General features: G+C 44.6%; 1 protein-coding gene across 1 annotated transcript in view; it reads left to right on the forward strand.

The window, feature by feature from the left end:
* Nucleotides 1–628: 628 nt before the first annotated feature.
* SLC19A1 (solute carrier family 19 member 1) overlaps nt 629–20,681 on the forward strand; it is a 45,322-nt gene continuing 25,269 nt past the window's right edge. The window contains exons 1-2 of the mRNA XM_082261325.1: nt 629–675; nt 17,697–17,951. Of these exons, the coding sequence (XP_082117451.1) occupies nt 17,709–17,951 (243 nt within the window). The 5' untranslated portion in view covers nt 629–675; nt 17,697–17,708. The remainder of the gene's footprint in view (nt 676–17,696; nt 17,952–20,681) is intronic.

Consider the following 20,681-nt stretch of genomic DNA (forward strand, 5'->3'; position numbering starts at 1 on the left):
ACGTAAGACAGCAAAATCCTCCGGTGGTAAAGTGGTTAACGGGGACACAGGCAGCAATAAAAACCAGCAGGTATTCTAATCCCTCTGCATTCCATCCAAAATTATAGAAAAAAGTTTTGCCTTTAGTTACACTTTCTAACTAAAGTATATCTGGGTGATTTTATAACCCAAACTGCAGATTTTTATACGTGTGCCAAAAGTGAAAACCATTACTCGAGAGGTGAGCTGGTGATAGGTCAGTGCTGGTACAGCAGCCAGGTGTACAGTGCAGTAAGAAATCACAGCTGATCAGTACAATGATTGTCTACGGTTCTGTTCTGTCTCATTATTAGAAATGAATGGCAATGTTCTGGAAATGACTGGCTGCCAGCACTTCCTATGGACGGTATAGACACACACTGCCAGCCACTCTAACAAAGCTCCACCCCCATGCCCGCCCCGTCCTATGCACTGCATTCATCTGTGCGCCCCGCCCCCTAAACAGCTCTCTGCCTGTCACACTTGTCTGTCCGCCTCCTTAGACTGTCAGTAAAGTTCGATTGGTCTCCTAGCCATGCCGGGAGATGTAGTCTCGCGAGGGAGCCTGGGAAATGTAGTCTCAGTCTCAGTGTGTCTTGTACAGCGGACTTCTACAGACTGGAAGCGTGTTAGTGTCAGAGAGAAGACACAGAGTGAGTACAGGGGGGGCCGGGGGACATGGGGGGGGGGGGCAGAGAGAGCGGACCCGCACAGTAGGGTAATGTCCATAGGAGGTGCAGGGGGTTCCTGGTTTGGCATTGTCTATAGGAGGTTCCTGAGGGGGGAATAATAACCATAGGGGTCACCTGAGGTGGTGCTGGCACTGTATAGGTGGGGTGTGATGCAGACAGAGGGGGCAGGGTGGGTGCACATGGTACAGCAGATAGATGGGAGGACAGCTCTGTGAGCACACTGTGTATAGGAGGGAAAATGCATGAAGGATCAAAACATTTGATGGGGGGGGGGGGGGGGGGATCAGAGATCAGATAGTCTGTGTGTTTATGAGAAGGGGGGAATTTCCTTTGATCACATGTACTAAAGTAGGTTCTGCCACCGTCCCTATATGTATATTGTAATGGGGGTTGCTGGTGCCTCAGACCAGATAAAGTGGGACTTTATGGGCAAGTGAAGGGTATATCAAGCAATATACATTGTATCATTCAAAAAATTATGAGTAAGGTAAAATACAATAGTATTTAATCTGTAAATACCGGTAGTGTATGTTATACAACAAGCATTAAGTGACAGTAGTGCTTGGGACAGAGCCCAAGTGTGAGGAAAAGAAAGATGATTCCGTGGAATCAGTGACAATGGTGTTATCAGGTGACTTAAAGAGGTTGTACACTCGTTCAAAAAAATTTTTTTTTTCTTACAACCTGCAAGAGAAAGACATAATGAGCTAGTATGCATCGCATACTAGCTCATTATGAAATACTTACCTTAGAACGAGCCCCCGCCGTGCCGCTCTCTTACCTGTATGACGAGCGACATGTTCAGTCGCCCGTCTTCCGGGATCGCGGCATCCGGCCATCTGATTGGCCGGAGCCGCGATGACGTCACTCCCGCGCACGGGAGCCGACGGTCATGGCACGGGGCTCTGAAGGAACGGCACGATCAGCCGTTCCTTCAGAGCGCATGCGCCAGTGACGTCACTGGCTGCATTAAAGGTAAATATCTCCTAAACGGTACATGTTTAGGAGATATTTACAGTACCTATAGGTAAGCCTTATCATAGGCTTACCTATAGGTACAACTTCCTGAGGAGGGTTTACTTCCTCTTTAAACAGTGGATTTTTCTGTTTTCCCTTTGATGTTGGAATGGGAAATAAACTCAGAAAAAATCCTAAATTGCTGACGCGTTTCGGCTCTCTTGTGGGCCTTTCTCAAAGCGTTCAGTCACTCAGTCTGTGGTCTATGAGAGTAATATAAAATATAATATGTAAGGATAATTTTAACAAATCCTTAAAATAAATCATACATTCTTGGAGTTTGAAATAATGTATAGTTACATACATGGGTGCATCCATTCCTTCCGCGCATCAACCCCTGTATCCGTTCACATTCACAACGGGAATCGTGTGTTGCAGGGCCTAGGATTATAATTATGTTGTTTCTTATAGTGTGGCTCAGATGGATCAGATGAGTATATATATGTATTTTCTTATGTATATATATTTCACTTACATCTGAATGCACTGGTGGGAGGGTGTCTCCAGGATCCTGGGGGTTAGTTTCCCTCTTTTTTATATACCAGGTTTGGATCTAGGGTATAATGGACAATTGTATCGATAGTATTTAGCCAGACATACATACAGTGTCCGGTAAATATCCCAAAAATATATATATGTGTGGCAGTATCTATGAATACTTAAAAATGTAAGTGCTTAGAAGACTTCCAGATGGTGGTGTGGTACATCAAAATAAAAGTGACTAGAAATGCTTCGGTGCCAAGTTTATTAAAAACCATAGTAAGGGCTTTGCAGTCCGTTGCACTTACATTTGTTGTCCTTCTGGCTTGCGCAGTGTAAGAGGTCCGTCCTCTCCTCTCCGCTGGAGAGAAGTGAGGATTGCCTCACGTTCCCCGGCCTTATGAAGCGCCTTGCGCATGCGCATTGCGCATTGTACGTAGATGGTCTCCATGGCAGCGTGACGTAGGCACCGACGTCTGCGCCTGCGCTGGCTGGATGCGTGCGCAGGCTGCAACCCCGTTGCTGGGGACGCCGCTCTGGCCGCCGACACGGAAGGAGGAGCCATCTTCTCCCCGAAGGGATTGGTGGGTCCTGATAATCCCCTACAAAGTAGGGGTTACCGTGCCGGGTGTGATTGTGCGGTATACCTAGATCGACCCGCGGAGATATGGAACACACCCCAGTATGCACTACTCATATACATTACAATCGTATAATGGTATAAATCATCACATAGGATTCAAACAATATTGTAAATTCTCTATATATAAACTTATAAGGCGGAATGAGAATAGAATGTTATAAGTAACAGCAGTATTACATATAGCTCCACCATGGGTAGCCGTGGGTCAAGGAGGGACAATCCTGATTACTTGACAATACTAAAGATCGTCCCAGGGCTATGTCAATATGGAATCGGGTTCCTAAGTATTAATAAAGGAACAGTATTTTTTCAGTGTGCTATTATAGCACTAGAGAAGATTGAGGGTAAGGGGTGGGAGAGGGGGGGGGGGAAAGTCTAATGTATATTGAATCATGTTAGGAGATGTATATGGCAGTCACAATAATAAGGACGTTTAGGATGGATGGATGGGTATTTAATCTGTCTTGCCAGAAGCAAAACCTTCAAGAAACGGACGAAAACTTTCATTTTCATTCAGACCAGGGTATTTAGTGGCATGGAGGCGTCTAATCCACCTCATTTCCATCTGAAGTAGTCTCTTGTTCCAATCCCCCCCACGATGTGGTATATGGATTCTTTCAAGTGCCATAAAGGTCACTTGAGGCATTCTATTTTTGTGTTCGTGGGCAACATGCCTCCCTAGGGGTACATAAAAATTACATAATTGCATGCTGTTGATGTGTTGATTTACTCGTTTGCCAAATTCTTGTTTGGTCTTGCCTACATAGTAGGAACCACATTGACAACGCATGAGGTAGACGACTCCTCTTGTTCTGCAATTTGTAAAATGTCGGGGTTTAAAGAGCTCCCCATTGGGGAGTATGGTGTTGACGCATTTTTGTATCACACTGCATTGTCCACAGTTTCCGCATGGGAATGTACCCATATGTTTACAGGGGTCTTTCCTTGTTTCCCTGTACTCACTATGCGTGAGTGCTTGCTTCATTGATCCTGCTTTGCGGAATGTTATTTGTGGTTTTTCTGGTATGAATGGTTTTACCATCGGGTCTTCTTTTAAGATCAACCAATGTTTGGAAATAATTTTCCGTATTTTTTGGTGGTCGTTGGTGAACCTCATAATTATGCGGGTTTTGTTATCCTGTTCTTTAAGTTTTGTGGTATTTTTATTTTTGAACAGAATGTTGTGTCTTTCTTGTTTCTTGACTCTGTTAAACGTTTTTCTCAGTGTCGTCTTAGTGTAACCCCTTTTAAGTAACCTTGCGGTAAGGATGTTGGCCTCTCTTTGGAAATCTTGTTCAAGAGTACAGTTTCTTTTAAGCCTAAGAAACTGGCTGTAAGGAATAGCATTTTTCAGTGGGGTCGGGTGGAAACTTGACGCGTGCAGTATGGAGTTGCCTGCTGTTTCCTTTCTATATAACGTTGTCTTTAGGAGTCCATCTTCACCTTTGATAATCCAGGTGTCCAAAAATGAAATTTTTTCTTTATCATAATTAAGAGTAAAGAACATGTTATATTCGTTGTTGTTCATCGCTTGCAGGCAATCTTGAATCATATTTTCCGGTCCTGTCCATATAATGAATATATCATCTATGAACCTTTGCCATAAGATGATGTTATTGGCAAAGGCCCTGTTTTCTTCTTTAGCTAGGAAATCCTGTTCCCAGGCCCCTAGATATGTATTGGCATAGGAGGGGGCACAACTTGTGCCCATTGCTACCCCACATATCTGCAAATAGTAGCTACCATTGAAAACGAAAAAATTGTTGTTTAGGATATAATCCAACATCATGACTATAAAGTCATTGAACTTTGTATCATGTCCGCTTTGTTCTTCCAGGGTTTTTTTAATCACTTCCATTCCCTTTTTGTGCGGGATGTTATTATACAAAGCTTCTACATCAATCGTGATGAGAAACGCTTCATTGGGTATGGTGATGCCGTCTATGATCTGGAGAAGATGTACCGTGTCTCTTGTATACGAGGGTAGTTTAGTTACATGGGGCCTCAAATAGGCATCAATAACTTTGCTGGTATTTTCGGTGAGATTGCCGTTGCCCGATATTATGGGTCTACCTGGAGGGTTAATCTTATTCTTGTGGATTTTAGGCAATGCATAGAACGTCGGGGTTCTTGCATGTTTCGTCCTCATGAATTGCCACAATGTCTTTGAAATCTTCCCTTGATTAAATGCTCCATCAATTTTCTTATAGAAATCTTCTTTGTATGACTCCACCATAATGGGTAGTATCTTCTTATAGCATCGTTTGTTGTCCAGAATCTTTTGGCACATCTCTTTATAATCCTCATTGTCCATAATCACAATATTCTCCCCCTTATCGGAGGGTTTAATTGTGATTGATTCATTGCTTTCTAGTTCTTTTAGTGCTGCTTTTTGTTTTACGGTAAGATTTTGCCTGGTGTTGTCTCCTTTAAGTTTCTCCAGCTCTCTCGTGCTTTCCCTCACAAAGAGGGCTATTGCTGGATTTTCATTTAAAGATGGAAAGATATGTGATTTTTTCTTAAAGGTTGAGCATTGTGCTCCTGGTGTTTCTTCTACTTCGTCATCTTCATTTTCAATGGTTGTGTCCTCATCTGTCCAATCATCTATGGCCCCTTCTTCCAGCAACAGATTCAGGTCTCTAATAGCCCTGAATTCGGCTGCGGTTAGGTTAGTAGGTGGTGCTTCATTGGTTGTTTTCTTACCGAATTTTACTTTCAGCAATAAATTCCTAGCAAACAGATTCAAATCCTTTATTGTTTCAAAGCTGTCTGTGCCCCTGTTGGGGCAAAAAGAAAGGCCCAATGAGAGTACTTCCTTTTGATGTTTGGTCAATATATGTGTGGAGAGATTTATGATGGTCAGGCCCTCTGGGTCCATGACCTCTTCTTGTGTTACTTGGTCTGTTTTTTCGTTTTCGTCTTTGTGCCTAAAAAAGGCCTCTGTAGTTTTTGACTCCCATCCTTTACCTGTTGTGACCTGGTAAAAATTTGATGATGTTTTATTGGTGCTGTGGCACCTTCATCAGGTTGTGTGGGTTGGATTCAATTATGGTTGGTTCCTCTGTGTCTTGTGAGGACGGGTCATCATTTTCGTCTATTTCTTTTTGCTGATGTGTCCAGGGTTTATCCTTGTGTCTGTACTGATGTTGTTCCGCTCCCGATGTATTGGCTGATGAGTCCGAGGAATACTGTGGACCAGTGTTCCTTGATGTTCGATATGTGGCTCTTCTTGTCTGTCTATTGTTTATCCATTTGTATGCTCGATTTTGTGAAAAAGCATTTTTGTGTCTCCAATATTTCCTTTCTTTTTTCTTTAGTATGTCTTTACTGAAGTCTTCAATGTGCTCTTTAAGTTTCCTTTCCTGCTCACTGTATAGTGGTGCGTTTTTAAGGGTGGTTAATTTCTCATAAATCTGTTTTATTTCTTGATCTAGGGTTTCCATTTGTCTAGTATATTCGTTTTGAAGAAGAATCATGAGTTTTTTAGAGCATTCATTTAGGACTTCTTCCCATTCTTTTTTCATCATAGTAGTGATATTGTCCATGGTCGGGAATATCTGGATTCTAACACCGACAGGGTTGATGTTCTCATTCACATATCTTTCAAAGGATTTTATGTGCCAAAATAGGGCTGACTTCCGTTCTAGGTATCTCTTTAAAGTACTGAATAGTGCAAGAACATCCGATTCTTGTTGTTCATTACCCTGGAAGTTCTTCTGGATGTCCAGCATCAGGTTGTTCCAACTGTCTCCAATCAGGTTCCCCATGGGTGGGTCCTCCGTTTCGGAGGTACTCATTATCTCTCACTTTTATTACGTGGAGATGGATGGCTCTGGTTAAGTTGGGTTTACCTCTTTCCTCTGGGATTAGTGGTCCAATAGAGGGGGTGATTCACCCCAAATCCAGGGCCTATTCAGTTTTAAGGGAATAGGGTCCTGCTGATCAACCCTAGTGTAAGAATATTATTCAATATTGTGTATATGATGTGAAACAAAAGAAAAAGGAGGCTATGGATGTGTTATCCATCCGAAAAATCTAAAAGAAGGGGGGAATTTCCTTTGATCACATGTACTAAAGTAGGTTCTGCCACCGTCCCTATATGTATATTGTAATGGGGGTTGCTGGTGCCTCTGACCAGATAAAGTGGGACTTTATGGGCAAGTGAAGGGTATATCAAGCAATATACATTGTATCATTCAAAAAATTATGAGTAAGGTAAAATACAATAGTATTTAATCTGTAAATACCGGTAGTGTATGTTATACAACAAGCATTAAGTGACAGTAGTGCTTGGGACAGAGCCCAAGTGTGAAGAAAAGAAAGATGATTCCGTGGAATCAGTAACAATGGTGTTATCAGGTGACTTAAACAGTGGATTTTTCTGTTTTCCCTTTGATGTTGGAATGGGAAATAAACTCAGAAAAAATCCTAAATTGCTGACGCGTTTCGGCTCTCTTGTGGGCCTTTCTCAAAGCGTTCAGTCACTCAGTCTGTGGTCTATGAGAGTAATATAAAATATAATATGTAAGGATAATTTTAACAAATCCTTAAAATAAATCATACATTCTTGGAGTTTGAAATAATGTATAGTTACATACATGGGTGCATCCATTCCTTCCGCGCATCAACCCCTGTATCCGTTCACATTCACAACGGGAATCGTGTGTTGCAGGGCCTAGGATTATAATTATGTTGTTTCTTATAGTGTGGCTCAGATGGATCAGATGAGTATATATATGTATTTTCTTATGTATATATATGTATATATATTTTTTTTTACATCTGAATGCACTGGTGGGAGGGTGTCTCCAGGATCCTGGGGGTCCTTTATTAATACTTAGGAACCCGATTCCATATTGACATAGCCCTGGGACGATCTTTAGTATTGTCAAGTAATCAGGACTGTCCCTCCTTGACCCACGGCTACCCATGGTGGAGCTATATGTAATACTGCTGTTACTTATAACATTCTATTCTCATTCCGCCTTATAAGTTTATATATAGAGAATTTACAATATTGTTTGAATCCTATGTGATGATTTATACCATTATACGATTGTAATGTATATGAGTAGTGCATACTGGGGTGTGTTCCATATCTCCGCGGGTCGATCTAGGTATACCGCACAATCACACCCGGCACGGTAACCCCTACTTTGTAGGGGATTATCAGGACCCACCAATCCCTTCGGGGAGAGGATGGCTCCTCCTTCAGTGTCGGCGGCCAGAGCGGCGTCCCCAGCAACGGGGTTGCAGCCTGCGCACGCATCCAGCCAGCGCAGGCGCAGACGTCGGTGCCTACGTCACGCCGCCATGGAGACCATCTACGTACAATGCGCAATGCGCATGCGCGAGGCGCTTCATAAGGCCGGGGAACGTGAGGCAATCCTCACTTCTCTCCAGCGGAGAGGAGAGGACGGACCTCTTACACTGCGCAAGCCAGAAGGACAACAAATGTAAGTGCAACGGACTGCAAAGCCCTTACTATGGTTTTTAATAAACTTGGCACCGAAGCATTTCTAGTCACTTTTATTTTGATGTACCACACCACCATCTGGAAGTCTTCTAAGCACTTACATTTTTAAGTATTCATAGATACTGCCACACATATATATATTTTTGGGATATTTACCGGACACTGTATGTATGTCTGGCTAAATACTATCGATACAATTGTCCATTATACCCTAGATCCAAACCTGGTATATAAAAAAGAGGGAAACTAACCCCCAGGATCCTGGAGACACCCTCCCACCAGTGCATTCAGATGTAAGTGAAATATATATACATAAGAAAATACATATATATACTCATCTGATCCATCTGAGCCACACTATAAGAAACAACATAATTATAATCCTAGGCCCTGCAACACACGATTCCCGTTGTGAATGTGAACGGATACAGGGGCTGATGCGCGGAAGGAATGGATGCACCCATGTATGTAACTATACATTATTTCAAACTCCAAGAATGTATGATTTATTTTAAGGATTTGTTAAAATTATCCTTACATATTATATTTTATATTACTCTCATAGACCACAGACTGAGTGACTGAACGCTTTGAGAAAGGCCCACAAGAGAGCCGAAACGCATCAGCAATTTAGGATTTTTTCTGAGTTTATTTCCCATTCCAACATCAAAGGGAAAACAGAAAAATCCACTGTTTAAGTCACCTGATAACACCATTGTCACTGATTCCACGGAATCATCTTTCTTTTCTTCACACTTGGGCTCTGTCCCAAGCACTACTGTCACTTAATGCTTGTTGTATAACATACACTACCGGTATTTACAGATTAAATACTATTGTATTTTACCTTACTCATAATTTTTTGAATGATACAATGTATATTGCTTGATATACCCTTCACTTGCCCATAAAGTCCCACTTTATCTGGTTTGAGGCACCAGCAACCCCCATTAGTCTGTGTGTTTATATTTTCAGGGGGGTTATTTCAGATTAATTAAGAGAAACTGATTCTTCACACATTCTACCATGAGATCTGTGAATTATTGGAAGTGCAAATATTTGGGGGAATTCAGTAAAGCTGCTGCACCACTTCTCTGGCATTAGACTGGGTTCACACTGACGCAATGCGTCACTATCGCACCTGATTCGCACAAGAATCTCACCACATTCCTGTGTAAATCACATGCGATTCTGTGCAGTGTGAGCCTATTCATTTTGTATGGCTCTACTTGTATCACATCTGCACAAAAAAGGTGCAGGCACCTGTTTTTGGCTTCACTGGGATTCTAGCAAATGCACTATGTTCTGCGAACTCCTTTAGGGATGTCATTCATTTTTTTTTTAGTTTACAGCCGCAGCAGATCGTAGGAAATGCAATAATTTGTGTGCATTTCCGGCATTGCATCAGTGTGAACTGAGCCCAAATCTTTTCTCTTTCATTCATTGACGGACACAGTTCCTGATATTCTTAACCATTGGGTTATATTGCCCCCTACAGGAGTAGGACGCTAGGCAGAAAAAAAAAGTCTGGCTACGCTTGTGGGCAGTCCCAGGGGGTATACTCCCTCTCTCTCCTATAAGGACCTAGTTCCTTGCTGGGATCTCTGGTCCTGGCAAATTTTTTCTTTTTAGATAGATTTTTTTCTCTTGTTTTTTTCATTTCCTGTGAGATCTACTGCCGGACTGGGCGAAGGGTCTGACCAGCACGTGCGCGCAGACCTCTTGGTCGGCCGCGGCATAGCCCCACCGGAAGGGAGCGGGCTTGCAAGTTAAACGCCTCGCGGGGCCGCATATGACCGGGTCTCGGCGCGAGTCGCATCGTTCCTCCTGGCAAACAGCACCCCCATTTCGATGGCGAGGGGTTCTGTCTAGAACGGTGCCCGCCTGGTTCCTGATATGGTGAATACCTGTCCCCCCCCCCCCTCTCCCATTGGAGGGTTTTGGGGTGGACGTGGGCCCCTCCTTGGGACGGTCGGACCCCCGGGTTCCCCTCCGTCCTGTCAGGCACCCTCCTCATCTGTCATCTGTGGAGCCTTCTGTGTGGCATTTTCCGCAGTGGGAGCCCCTCCTCATCCCCTGGTGCTGACTCTTGGATCCTTTCATTTCCTGCCTCATCTGTCTCCTCAGATCCTGAATCTGATTCGGCTGCCGCGGATGTGGGTCACCCGGCTGGGTCTGTGACCACGTGCCCTGAATCCTCAGATAGTGAGGAGGATTCCTCCACTTCTGCAACTGCGCATGAAAAAGCGCTGGTGGACACACTAATTGTATCTGTGGGTGAGACCTTAAAGATGGAGGACGCAGCTGCAGGGGAGGGGCAGGTTCCCTTTGGCACTCACAAGCCACCCAGAGCGGAAAAGGTGTGCCCTTTCTCCTCCTATTTTGACAGAATTGTCACTAATGTGTGGGGACGACAAAAGCGTCCCCTTGGGGTCCCTAAGCAATTTGCTAGGCGACGTATATGTATACTGTGGCTGGTTCGGCACTGAGGCTGATATTCACCATTGCCCCGGTGTCAGACTCTGACTAAATGGGCTAAGCTTTTGCGTCGTGACCTGGAGGGGGGAGCAGCTCCCCCCCTGCCTTTGCTGAGCTGGCGTACCAGCTGGTCCAGGGGCTGCAGTTTATCTGTGTTGCCTCTTTGGATGAGGCTCCCCTAGTGGCTCTGCTCTCTGTTTCGGCAGTGGTCCTTCAGCGTGTCTTTTGGCTCAAGTGCTGGTCTGTGGACCAGACTTCTAAAAAGGCCTTGACTGGTCTCACCTTTCAAGGAGATCGCTTGTTTGGTGCTACCCTGGATGACCTCATTAACCTTCCTAGCGGTATTCCAGGGGTGGCTCTGGGTTAATATTCAGTGCCAAAAGTGGTAACCCCAAGCCACACTCGGGATTCCCCCGGAATGATACTCCCCTTCCCCTGCGATTCCCCCGCCGTCCTTCCCAGCCATCCTCCCGCTGTGTGTTCGGCCAATGCCGGCACCTTCTTCCGGTTCCCTTTCCTGCCGCGTCGCAGGAGGGTGGAACGGCGGGAGATTAAAAAAAGAAATAAATATAACATGATACAGTATAATCTATTAGGATTACAACTTTGTATCATGCCATTTCACCTAGATGCTTTTCCAGTGCGCTGCCTGTACTTTTTGCGCTACTTTGTCCCTGGAAAATTGATAACGTCCATGGCGTCCAAAAAGCATTCTTTTAGCTCTAAAACTATTTTGGACGAATTGGAAAGCAGCGACAGTGAATCGGAAATATTTGAAGAATTGAGCGATAGCGATTAGTGGGAAAATTCGTCATCAGGTACAGAAAGTGACGACGATTCTGCGACTGAGCTCAGCGATGTGCGGATTCTGTGTTTTTATTGACTGCGATACGGATCAGGCAGTGCTCCGGCAGGGCAATCCTTCCTCTCTTGTATTGGACTGTGGTCACCACGGATGCCAGCCTGTCTGGGTGGGGAGGTGTTCTCAACAACAGGAATTCTGCTCAGGGGGTCTGGACCCTGGAAGAATCCAGACTTGCTGACCAATGTCCTGGAGCTTTGAGCGATCAGACTGTGCCTGGAACATTGGATGGATCTTCTCCTAGGACATTGCCACAGCAGTGGCTTATGTCAATCACCAAGGGGGGCACAAGAAGTGTCCTGGTGGCTCTGGTGGTAGCCGACATTCTCAGGTGGGCAAAACGTTTTGTTCCAGCCCTTTCCGCCATACACATTCCCTGAGTGGAAAACTGGCAGGCGGATTACCTCAGTAGGCAGGGATTGGACCAGGGGGAATGGTCTCTTCATCCAGAGGTGTTCATCAGTTGTGTCTCCGGTGGGGCACCCCCGAGGTGAATCTGTTGGCATCTCGGCTCAACAGAAAGTTGCAGAGGTTCGTGCCATGGTCACGGGATCCTCTAGTGAACGCCACAGGCGCTCTGGTGGCCCAGTGGGTTCAGTATCGTCTGATTTACGCTTTTCCACCTCTCAAGCTTCTGTCAAGACTTCTACACAGATCGAGGCTGAAGGGATTCTGGTCATCTTGGTGCCCCCAGACTGGCCTCACCGTTCTTGGTACACCGATCTGATGTGGCTGGTCACCAAAGTTCCTTTGGAAGCTTCCTCTTAAGAGGATCTGCTGTCCCAAGGGCCAATCTTCCATCCTGCTTTACAGTTGCTGGCTTTGACAGCTAAAGGCTGTCTATGCTGCACTTAGAAGCTCCTTCTCCTTTTCTTGACTTTTACGGCTTGGCTGTTGAAAGCCAGGTGCTGAAGGATAGGGGTTTGTCTGAATCATTGATTCCAATGCTGTTAAAAGCTAGGAAATCTTCCAGATCTACCATCGTACGTAGAAGACGTACATCGCGTGGTGTGAGTCTCTTGGGATTCATCCACGCTCCTTCTCAGTGGCTTGGATCTTGACCTTTCTTCAACAGGGAGTTAAACAGAAATTGGCCTTGAGTACCATCATGGGCCAGGTGTCTGCATTTGGCAGTCTTCTTCCAATGACGCATGGCCATACACTCCCTGGTGCATACCTTTCTTCAGGGTGTTCGACATTTGGTTCCTCGAGTGTCTCCATTGCCGCCTTGGGACCTCAATTTGGTGCTTTCAGTCCTCCAGAAGTCTCCCTTCTGAATCTTCAGAGATTCAATTGCTTATGCTGTCTCAGAAGGTGGCTTTGTTGGTGGCTATCACCTCTGCGCGCAGGGTGTTGTAACTAGCAGTGTTATCCTGTCGTTCACCTTGCTTGGTGATTCACAGACATAAGGTGGTTCTTTGCTGTCGTTCCTTCCAAAGGTTGTCTCTGATTTCCTTTTGATTGAAGACATTGTGTTGCCTTCCCTGTGTCTTGGGCCAAAACATCCTAAGGAAATTGCCTTGCATGTGGTTTGGGCAATTAGGGTGTACCTGGCAGCTACGGAGTCTTTTTAGGAAGTCAGACTCCCTATTTATGCTTACAGATGGGACTCGGAAGGGGTTGTCCGCTTCCTCTGCGACCATTTCCAGATGGATCAGACAGACGGTAATTCAGGCCTATTCAATCAGGGGTCAGGTTTCTCCTTTCCCTGTCAAGGTGGACTCTACTCGGGCGCTCAGTGTCTCCTGGGCCTTCCGTCATCAGGCGTCGGTGATGTATGTTTGCAAGACGCCCACCTGGTCGCCAGTGCACACGTTCAAGTGTATGTGTTGGCATCCGCGGATGCTTCTTTTGGCCGCAAGGTTTTGCAGGCAGCTGTTTAGAGGACCTGGTCCTCTTTGAGGGTGTATTGTTTTTTCAGGTGGGCTCCAGTTGTTTTGGTTGTGGCCCTGTTGCCTGGTTGGCTACAGTTTAGCCTTGGGATTTTTTTGCTGTTTCCACCCCTCATGATTAACACTGCTTTTGGGATATCCTAATGGTTGAGAAGATCAGGAGCTGTGTCCGTCAATGAATGAAAGAGAAAATTGGATTTTTGACTTATGGTAAAATTAATTTCTCTGATGTTCATTGACAGACATAGCACCCACCCCCTTGTGGAATGGTAATTCTTCTGACACTGCTTGTAACAAAACTGAGTACCTATAGCAGAGAGAGGGAGTATACCTCCTGGGACTGCCCATAGGCCTAGCCAGATTTTTTCTGCCTAGTGTCCTACTCCTGTAGGGGTAGTATAACCCAATGGTTGAGGATCATGAGCTATGTCAGTCAATGAACATCAGAGAAATGGATTTGACGATAAGTCAAAATCGCATTATTAATGTATTGCGCCAATTCGAAGCATCAGAGACACTTTTGTTCTGACTCTGTGGCTTCATGCACTAAATTCAGGTAGTTGTGCAATGCGCCACTTTTACATTATTGTGCAATACTTGCACTGAATTTACCACTTGCTGACCAGGCGTTTTCTGGCCCTTTTTGTTTAAGTTTAAATCAGTATTTTTTCTAGAAAACAATTTTTGTGTCACATAGTGTTTGCACAGTGGTTCTTCAAACGCAATTTTTTTTGTAAAATCTTCTTTTTTTTTTTTTTTTAATGAATTGAAAAATAAAAAACCACAGTATTTACCCTAATTTTTTGGTTAAATGTGAAAGAGGATGTTACGCTGAGTAAATAGATACCTAACATCATGCTTTCACGCTCGCTACCTACCTGAATTTGGCGCAAAAGTCTTTGTCAGAACCAAAAGTGTCACAGATGTTTTTGAATTAAGAGCAGCACATTTGGCACTCTTTTTTCTTTTTTTTTTTTTTTTTTTTTTTGCTGGGGGGGGGGTCACAAATGCCTGGTTTTGACAGGTAGCCTCTGCAGACGTTCGGTTCCCTCTCTTTCCTCCCACAGCCTTTTGGGACACATTACCTGTCCCAGAAGACTGCAGGACCATTCACAAAGCGTAACACGGCTTGCGCCTCTGCAATAGAAAATTGCCTGTAAATTGAAGACTAGGCTCAGGTGAGGACATTGCTGGATTCCTGGATAAGGTAAGTGTCCTTTTATATTAAATGTCAACAGCTACAGTATTTGTAGCTGTTGATTTTTTTTTTTTCTTTTTCGGGAGACTGAAGTTCCTATTTAAGGTGATGTGTGTTATAAGGCAGATCATTCATTCTGGATGGGCGACCAACACACATCATCTAGACTGGCATCATTGCAGTAACAGCAGTGTGCCCCGATGTACAGAGGGGTCACATTTGTGTGTTGGAGTACATTTCATGATGAATGGCATCACACTGTTTCAGGTGTTACCATGCTTTGTGGTAAAATCCCATGTTCTCCTGCAATCGATCGATCGGTCCATATATAAACTCTTTCTATGTCCAGAGCACAGATGACTTTTGCCTGACCATTGTTATTAGTTTTGTGGACAATAGCAAAGAGGGAAAAAAAAAGTAGACTAAGCCCCGCCTCCTGACCTTAGACACAGTTTAGTTTAGTCACACTATTGTAGTCAGTGATGGATGCTTTCTTCTTCTTTTGCATTTGTTACACTAAAGCTGGCCATATATTAGAGCTGCACGATTCTGGATAAAATGAGAATCACAAATTTTTTGCTTAGAATAAAGATTAGATTCTCAGCGTAACCTCATTTTTCACATTATACAAATAAATTGGGCTAACTTTACTGTTTAGTTTTTTTTAAATTCATTAAAGTGTATTTTTTCCTAGAAAATTGCATTTGAAAGACCGCTGCGCAAATAGTGTGAGCTCATTACAGACCAAAGTTCATCCCTTTTATCTAAAACAACGAAATTGGAGAGAACAAAAGGGAAGGGGGGGGGGGGTTTCTGGCACCAATAGACACCTCCTAGACCGTATAAAAAATCAATATATTTTATTACAAAAATAATGACACAGCACAAAACATTGATACAATAAAAAAAGTGCATTTAAAAAGTTATTATTACACCCATTTCAATGACCTAACTGTGCATATACATCTATTGTATTCCAATAGTATACAGTGATATGATATACAGCTGGTCCTACTCAACATGTTTCGCTGTTGCCCGCTTCTTCAGGAGTTTTCAAGGGTGAGACAAACATTTATCCTTGAGTATCTGGGCAAGATGGAATATGGACCAAGACACAAGGGCGCAAACACCAGTCTCCAGGGCGAGTGTGAGAGCAGGATAGGAACTATAGCTGCGGGTATAACATTTTATGTTCCAATCTATATTGATCAGCCAAATATATAATGTTGGAACATTCCGGCTTACAGGCCGTTTCAGTGTGTAAAGATGGGGCCCTGTGATGTGATTGGCCACGCTGGTGGAGCCATATTCAGCAGGACCAGTATATCTGTTTGTCTCCCACTCAACAATACTGTCGTTATTTTTGTAATAAAATATATTGATTTTGTATATGGTCTATGATGTGTCTATTGGTGCCAGGAAAATCCTCCAAATGTTTGGCAACCTCCAAAGTTTGGCTACCTTGAGCCCCGGTTCACACTTATGCGAGTGCGGGAAGGCTGCGAATCCGCAGCCTGTTCCCGCATCGCACACGCACCCCCGGCAGTTCACACTGCTATATGCGATACGCTGGGGGTGTCAATGTAATCTTAACGACACCCCAGTTTGATCGCATATCGCAGTGCGATCGTGCAGTTCGCACAGGATCTGATCGCACAAGTGTGAACCTCTGTGCGATCCGATCCTGATGTGGCTTTTTTAAAAAAGGGTCCCTGTGCGTGTTTGCTGCGGTGCGAATTTAGCCATACAAAGTGTATGGCTAAACTCGCACCGCACAGCCGATCGCATGTAATGAAGGAGCAGTGCGCTCCGAAATTACATGCGAACCCGGCACTCGCACAAGTGTGAACCGGGGCTAAATGGTTCTGCCTACAGCCCCCTGTCCTCTCTCACAATTCAACTGTTTTGTGCTGCAGGGCAGCACTTCTTCCTTCCTCACCTAAGCAGGATTGATACGCTCTGGATTTGCAGCCTTCAGAACCTGGAAGAGATTTTCCGCACATCTGCACACGCACGGGTTTGCACACAGACACCACAACTAAGGAGGTGCTGCATCTTTGTTTTCTAGGCCCCCCTGATAGCTCCTCTGCCCTCCAAGGCAGCCAATCAAACCGAAATCTGTACCAGCCAGGAAAACCCAGAACTGAAACCGCCTGTGACAAAATCTTTGTTGCTTCTGGCTTCATTCAACACAGAGGAGATCTCCTCCTCCATGGACAGCTGCCCTGGTGGAACAGGAACAGCGATGAGACTGGGGGGGGGGGGGGGGGATGTCCTTTTCTGAAATCTGTAAAAATGATTGGGCAGCTGTAAATAACTCAGATCACCTTTATCCGAAAGCCAATTGTCGGCTCCTAGAAAAAACAAAAAAACTATATATAATCTCCTAAGGGCAGCAAGTGATCAAAGAAGAGCTTCATTCTACCTAGGTCAAACTACTATCCATTTCTATGTCCCTGTATGTTAAAAAAAGAACAAAAAAAAAACGTACTTACTAGTCCCGGGAGTTCTGCTTCTGAGCCATCATCTTGAAACTCCTGTTACTTCTTAAATGTATTTTGCCTGCAGCCATATAAATAGACATGCAACAGGTATTTGGGCTCACTGAAACACTGTCTCCTGTGATGTGTCATGTGGACATTCCAGGAGGCAGCAAGTGACCAATCCCTGCCTTGTTAAGGAATCAAGAAGTTGCAGGTTGCATCACTATATATGAAAAAAAAAAGTTAATATACTTTTACAAAGATATACAAATTATCTGTGATTGGACGAGAGGAGGGGGGGGGGGGGGGTTCTGCTTTAGGTTTATCACATGAAAGACACAGCTCTACCTACTGGCTGGATAGAACACTTTAATATCCATTTGTGCAAGAATGAATTAACAATTGTGATAACGTTTTTTTTTTCTGATGTGTGCTTTTTCTCTTCTTCATCGCAAAGTTTAATGTATAGATGGCTTCAGACTGTGAAAGAGATGAAAAGCTTAAGCCTCCAAATGAAGAAGAGCCGCAGTCTCCTATTGATGAACCACAGTCTGCGTCAGATGGTCAATCCACCTTACCTGGTGATGACCAGCAATGGAAGTGTCTGCTATTTTATCTTTGTTTTTATGGCTTCATGAACCAGTTACGTCCTGGAGAAAGCTTTATCACACCATACCTGCTGAGCCCAGAACTGAATTTTACCAAAGAACAGGTACTTCACAGAATATTAGAAGCTTCATTTTTTTAATGTATATATTTAGGACTTGTTCACACAGTGCAGTGACCTGCAGTTTTTTGCACTGGATCACGGTAGGCCACCGCTTGGGCACATAGAAAACCATTGTTTTCACATTGCAACACAGCCGGAAGGTTCGGTGAGCTGCAGTAAACTGCAGACCTATAGCATTTTACTGCAGCACACCATGCTGCTCTATAGAGACATGTATTAAGCATCACTTGGTGACATTTCAAATAAATTCAGTCTCAGCGCGGTTTTAAAGCGGTGCTGCGATCAGGGTTTTTTAAACGCACTCCCAGCTGCAATATCGGTCAGGAGTGTCTGTACGTTTAAGCCAACTGTCTGCTTTCTGGTGGTCCAGTGGACATGATACAGGTGGAGGTGAAGCCTCCCGATTACTTCCACAAGTGCCACAGCATGTTAATCTGGGGCTCTGCACAGTGGACCCGGGACAAGCATGCTTGCGTTGCTGCAACCTTTCACTGTGAGCTGCAGTGTCTGAGAGGGAGAACATATTAAACACAAATGATGCAGAATTTGGCTTAGTCAGGAGAGATCAAGGAAGTTATAAGGGAAGTTTTATGTTTACATTATTAGGCTTGTGCACCACATAGTAATTGGTTTGTATAGACTGTTCTGCAGGGACCTATAGTTGTACTTTAAGGTAGCGCATTCAAATGAAAGGGCTGCTAACACACACAAAACGAACATGCAGCATTTTTCTCTAATCGTCTTCCACGGCAGCATCTGAGAGATAGGTGGGAGGAGCCTAAAACAGGAAACACAATAGTCCACCATTATAAAAATGTCATCCATACCTGCGTGCCTTAGTTTGATTGTGTTTCCTTCGGACCCACAGGAGCTGCAGCAGTTTTTTTTTTTTCAGTATCTGTGCTAACTGCAGGGGACTCCCTGGTTCGCTTCCCATCCAGCCCAGCGGGCTTTGGGTATTGCAGGAAACCAAAAAGAAACAAATCACCGCTCTGAATGCAGCCAGCTGAGCCGGATGGATCCCGAGCAACTGTGGCAGTCCTGCAGGAATGGGTGCTCACCAAGGTCCGCAACCTGAGAAGTCCATGTAAGTAGAAAAGAAAGTGGCACTTCCAGACCCAGGAACTTGGAAACTTGAGTTTTATTCTTCAAATCAAAGGTACAACATCAGACAGGAACACAAGACAAACTGGACAGCAGACGCGTTTCACACCTTGTGCTTATTCATTGCTTGGGTATTGCAGACCAGGGGCAGCAAATTGGGCCTATGGCCTCTGCCTGAGGTTTTGACCCTACTGAGAGGCATGCAATAGTCTCCCCAGCTTTATTGGATGCCAATGACATTCCCCCACAGAATTGCTACCATCTACACCTGGCACTGGCCATCCGCCTGGACCCCACGAAGCAGCCTCCCGCCAACAGCCCTATCATCCTAGGAAACTGAGGATGAACTCCCTCCTCAATGAAACAGATGGAGCAAGACCAGGATAGCAATGGCAGTGCAGATAAGTCCACTGACCTGCACAGGGTCAGCTGGGGACGGGGCTGGAGCTGGAAGCAGTTAAAAAGCCTCTAAGCAGAGGCTCTCAGGGGCTGATCATATCGAACGTTTCCCCACCCTGCCCTGCAGATCATGCATGTCAAGACAGCTCCAAGGTAAGCCAGAGCACTCTGGAATTCCCACTGTCTCGACCTCACTACAAACGGTTCATCATGTTTGTTCATGGCAACCGTCTATCACACTGGGTCCTTTGTGCTTACTTACAAAGACCCTAGAAGAGAAAAGGGCAAAGACCAGCAGCAAGGCATGCGCCTCTTGCCGTCACTGCTTTCCCCCAGAATGGAAAAAACCATTATGGCAGAAATGCATCAACAAAATGGTGGCCAAGAAATCACAGGGACATTATTCGTTCTCTACACTGGAGTCAACAAGGGAAAGCAGGCCTCGAAGAGTACGATAGCCAGATGGATAAAGCTTGCTATACAGGCAACCTGCAAGGCATAAAACCTTGCCCCACCAAACGTAGTCAAAGCTCACTCGACCAGAGCTTGGGCATCTTCAAGCGCAGAAAGGGCCGGGGATCTGCAGGGCAACGACATGGTCGAGCTTCAATAACTTTACAAGACATTACAGCATCGACCAGCTGTCCAGTCAGGACCAGACATTTGGTTGCAAGGTGCTCCAGACCTTATCCCCTCCCTAGTAAGTATTGCTTGATACATCATCTCAGATGCTGCCCTGAAAGACTATTAGAGAAAACAGAGTTAGGTACTTGGTAACTCTTTCTAAGAAGTCTTCCAGGGCAGCACTCGTTCCCGCTCTAAACAGTGCAAAGGATTTTTGCGGATTCATAAGCTTACTGAGGGTTCCTTCGGTGCTTTACTAATACTGAGACAAACCGGTATGGCTGACATTTTTATAATGGTGGACTATTGTGTTTCCTGTTTTAGGTGGGAGGAGCCTATCTCTCAGATACTGCGCTGGAAGACTTCTTAGAAAGAGTTACCAGGTACCTAACTGTTTTTTTGTTTTCAGCACCCCACAATGCATAATAGTGTTGCCACCCATTGTAGTTCGCTACAACCCATTGTAACTAATCAGAAAATGTGTCTGTTGGTTACTCTGGGCTGCTGCACTTCGCTCTGTCTCATTAGTAATGGGTGAGAACCTCTCCTGTTGTAATGTGTGTCATGTCTACCTTTCTTGATGTT

Source organism: Pelophylax lessonae, assembly GCF_965119305.1.
Source record: "Pelophylax lessonae genome assembly, chromosome: 6".
Classification (NCBI taxonomy): domain Eukaryota; kingdom Metazoa; phylum Chordata; class Amphibia; order Anura; family Ranidae; genus Pelophylax; species Pelophylax lessonae.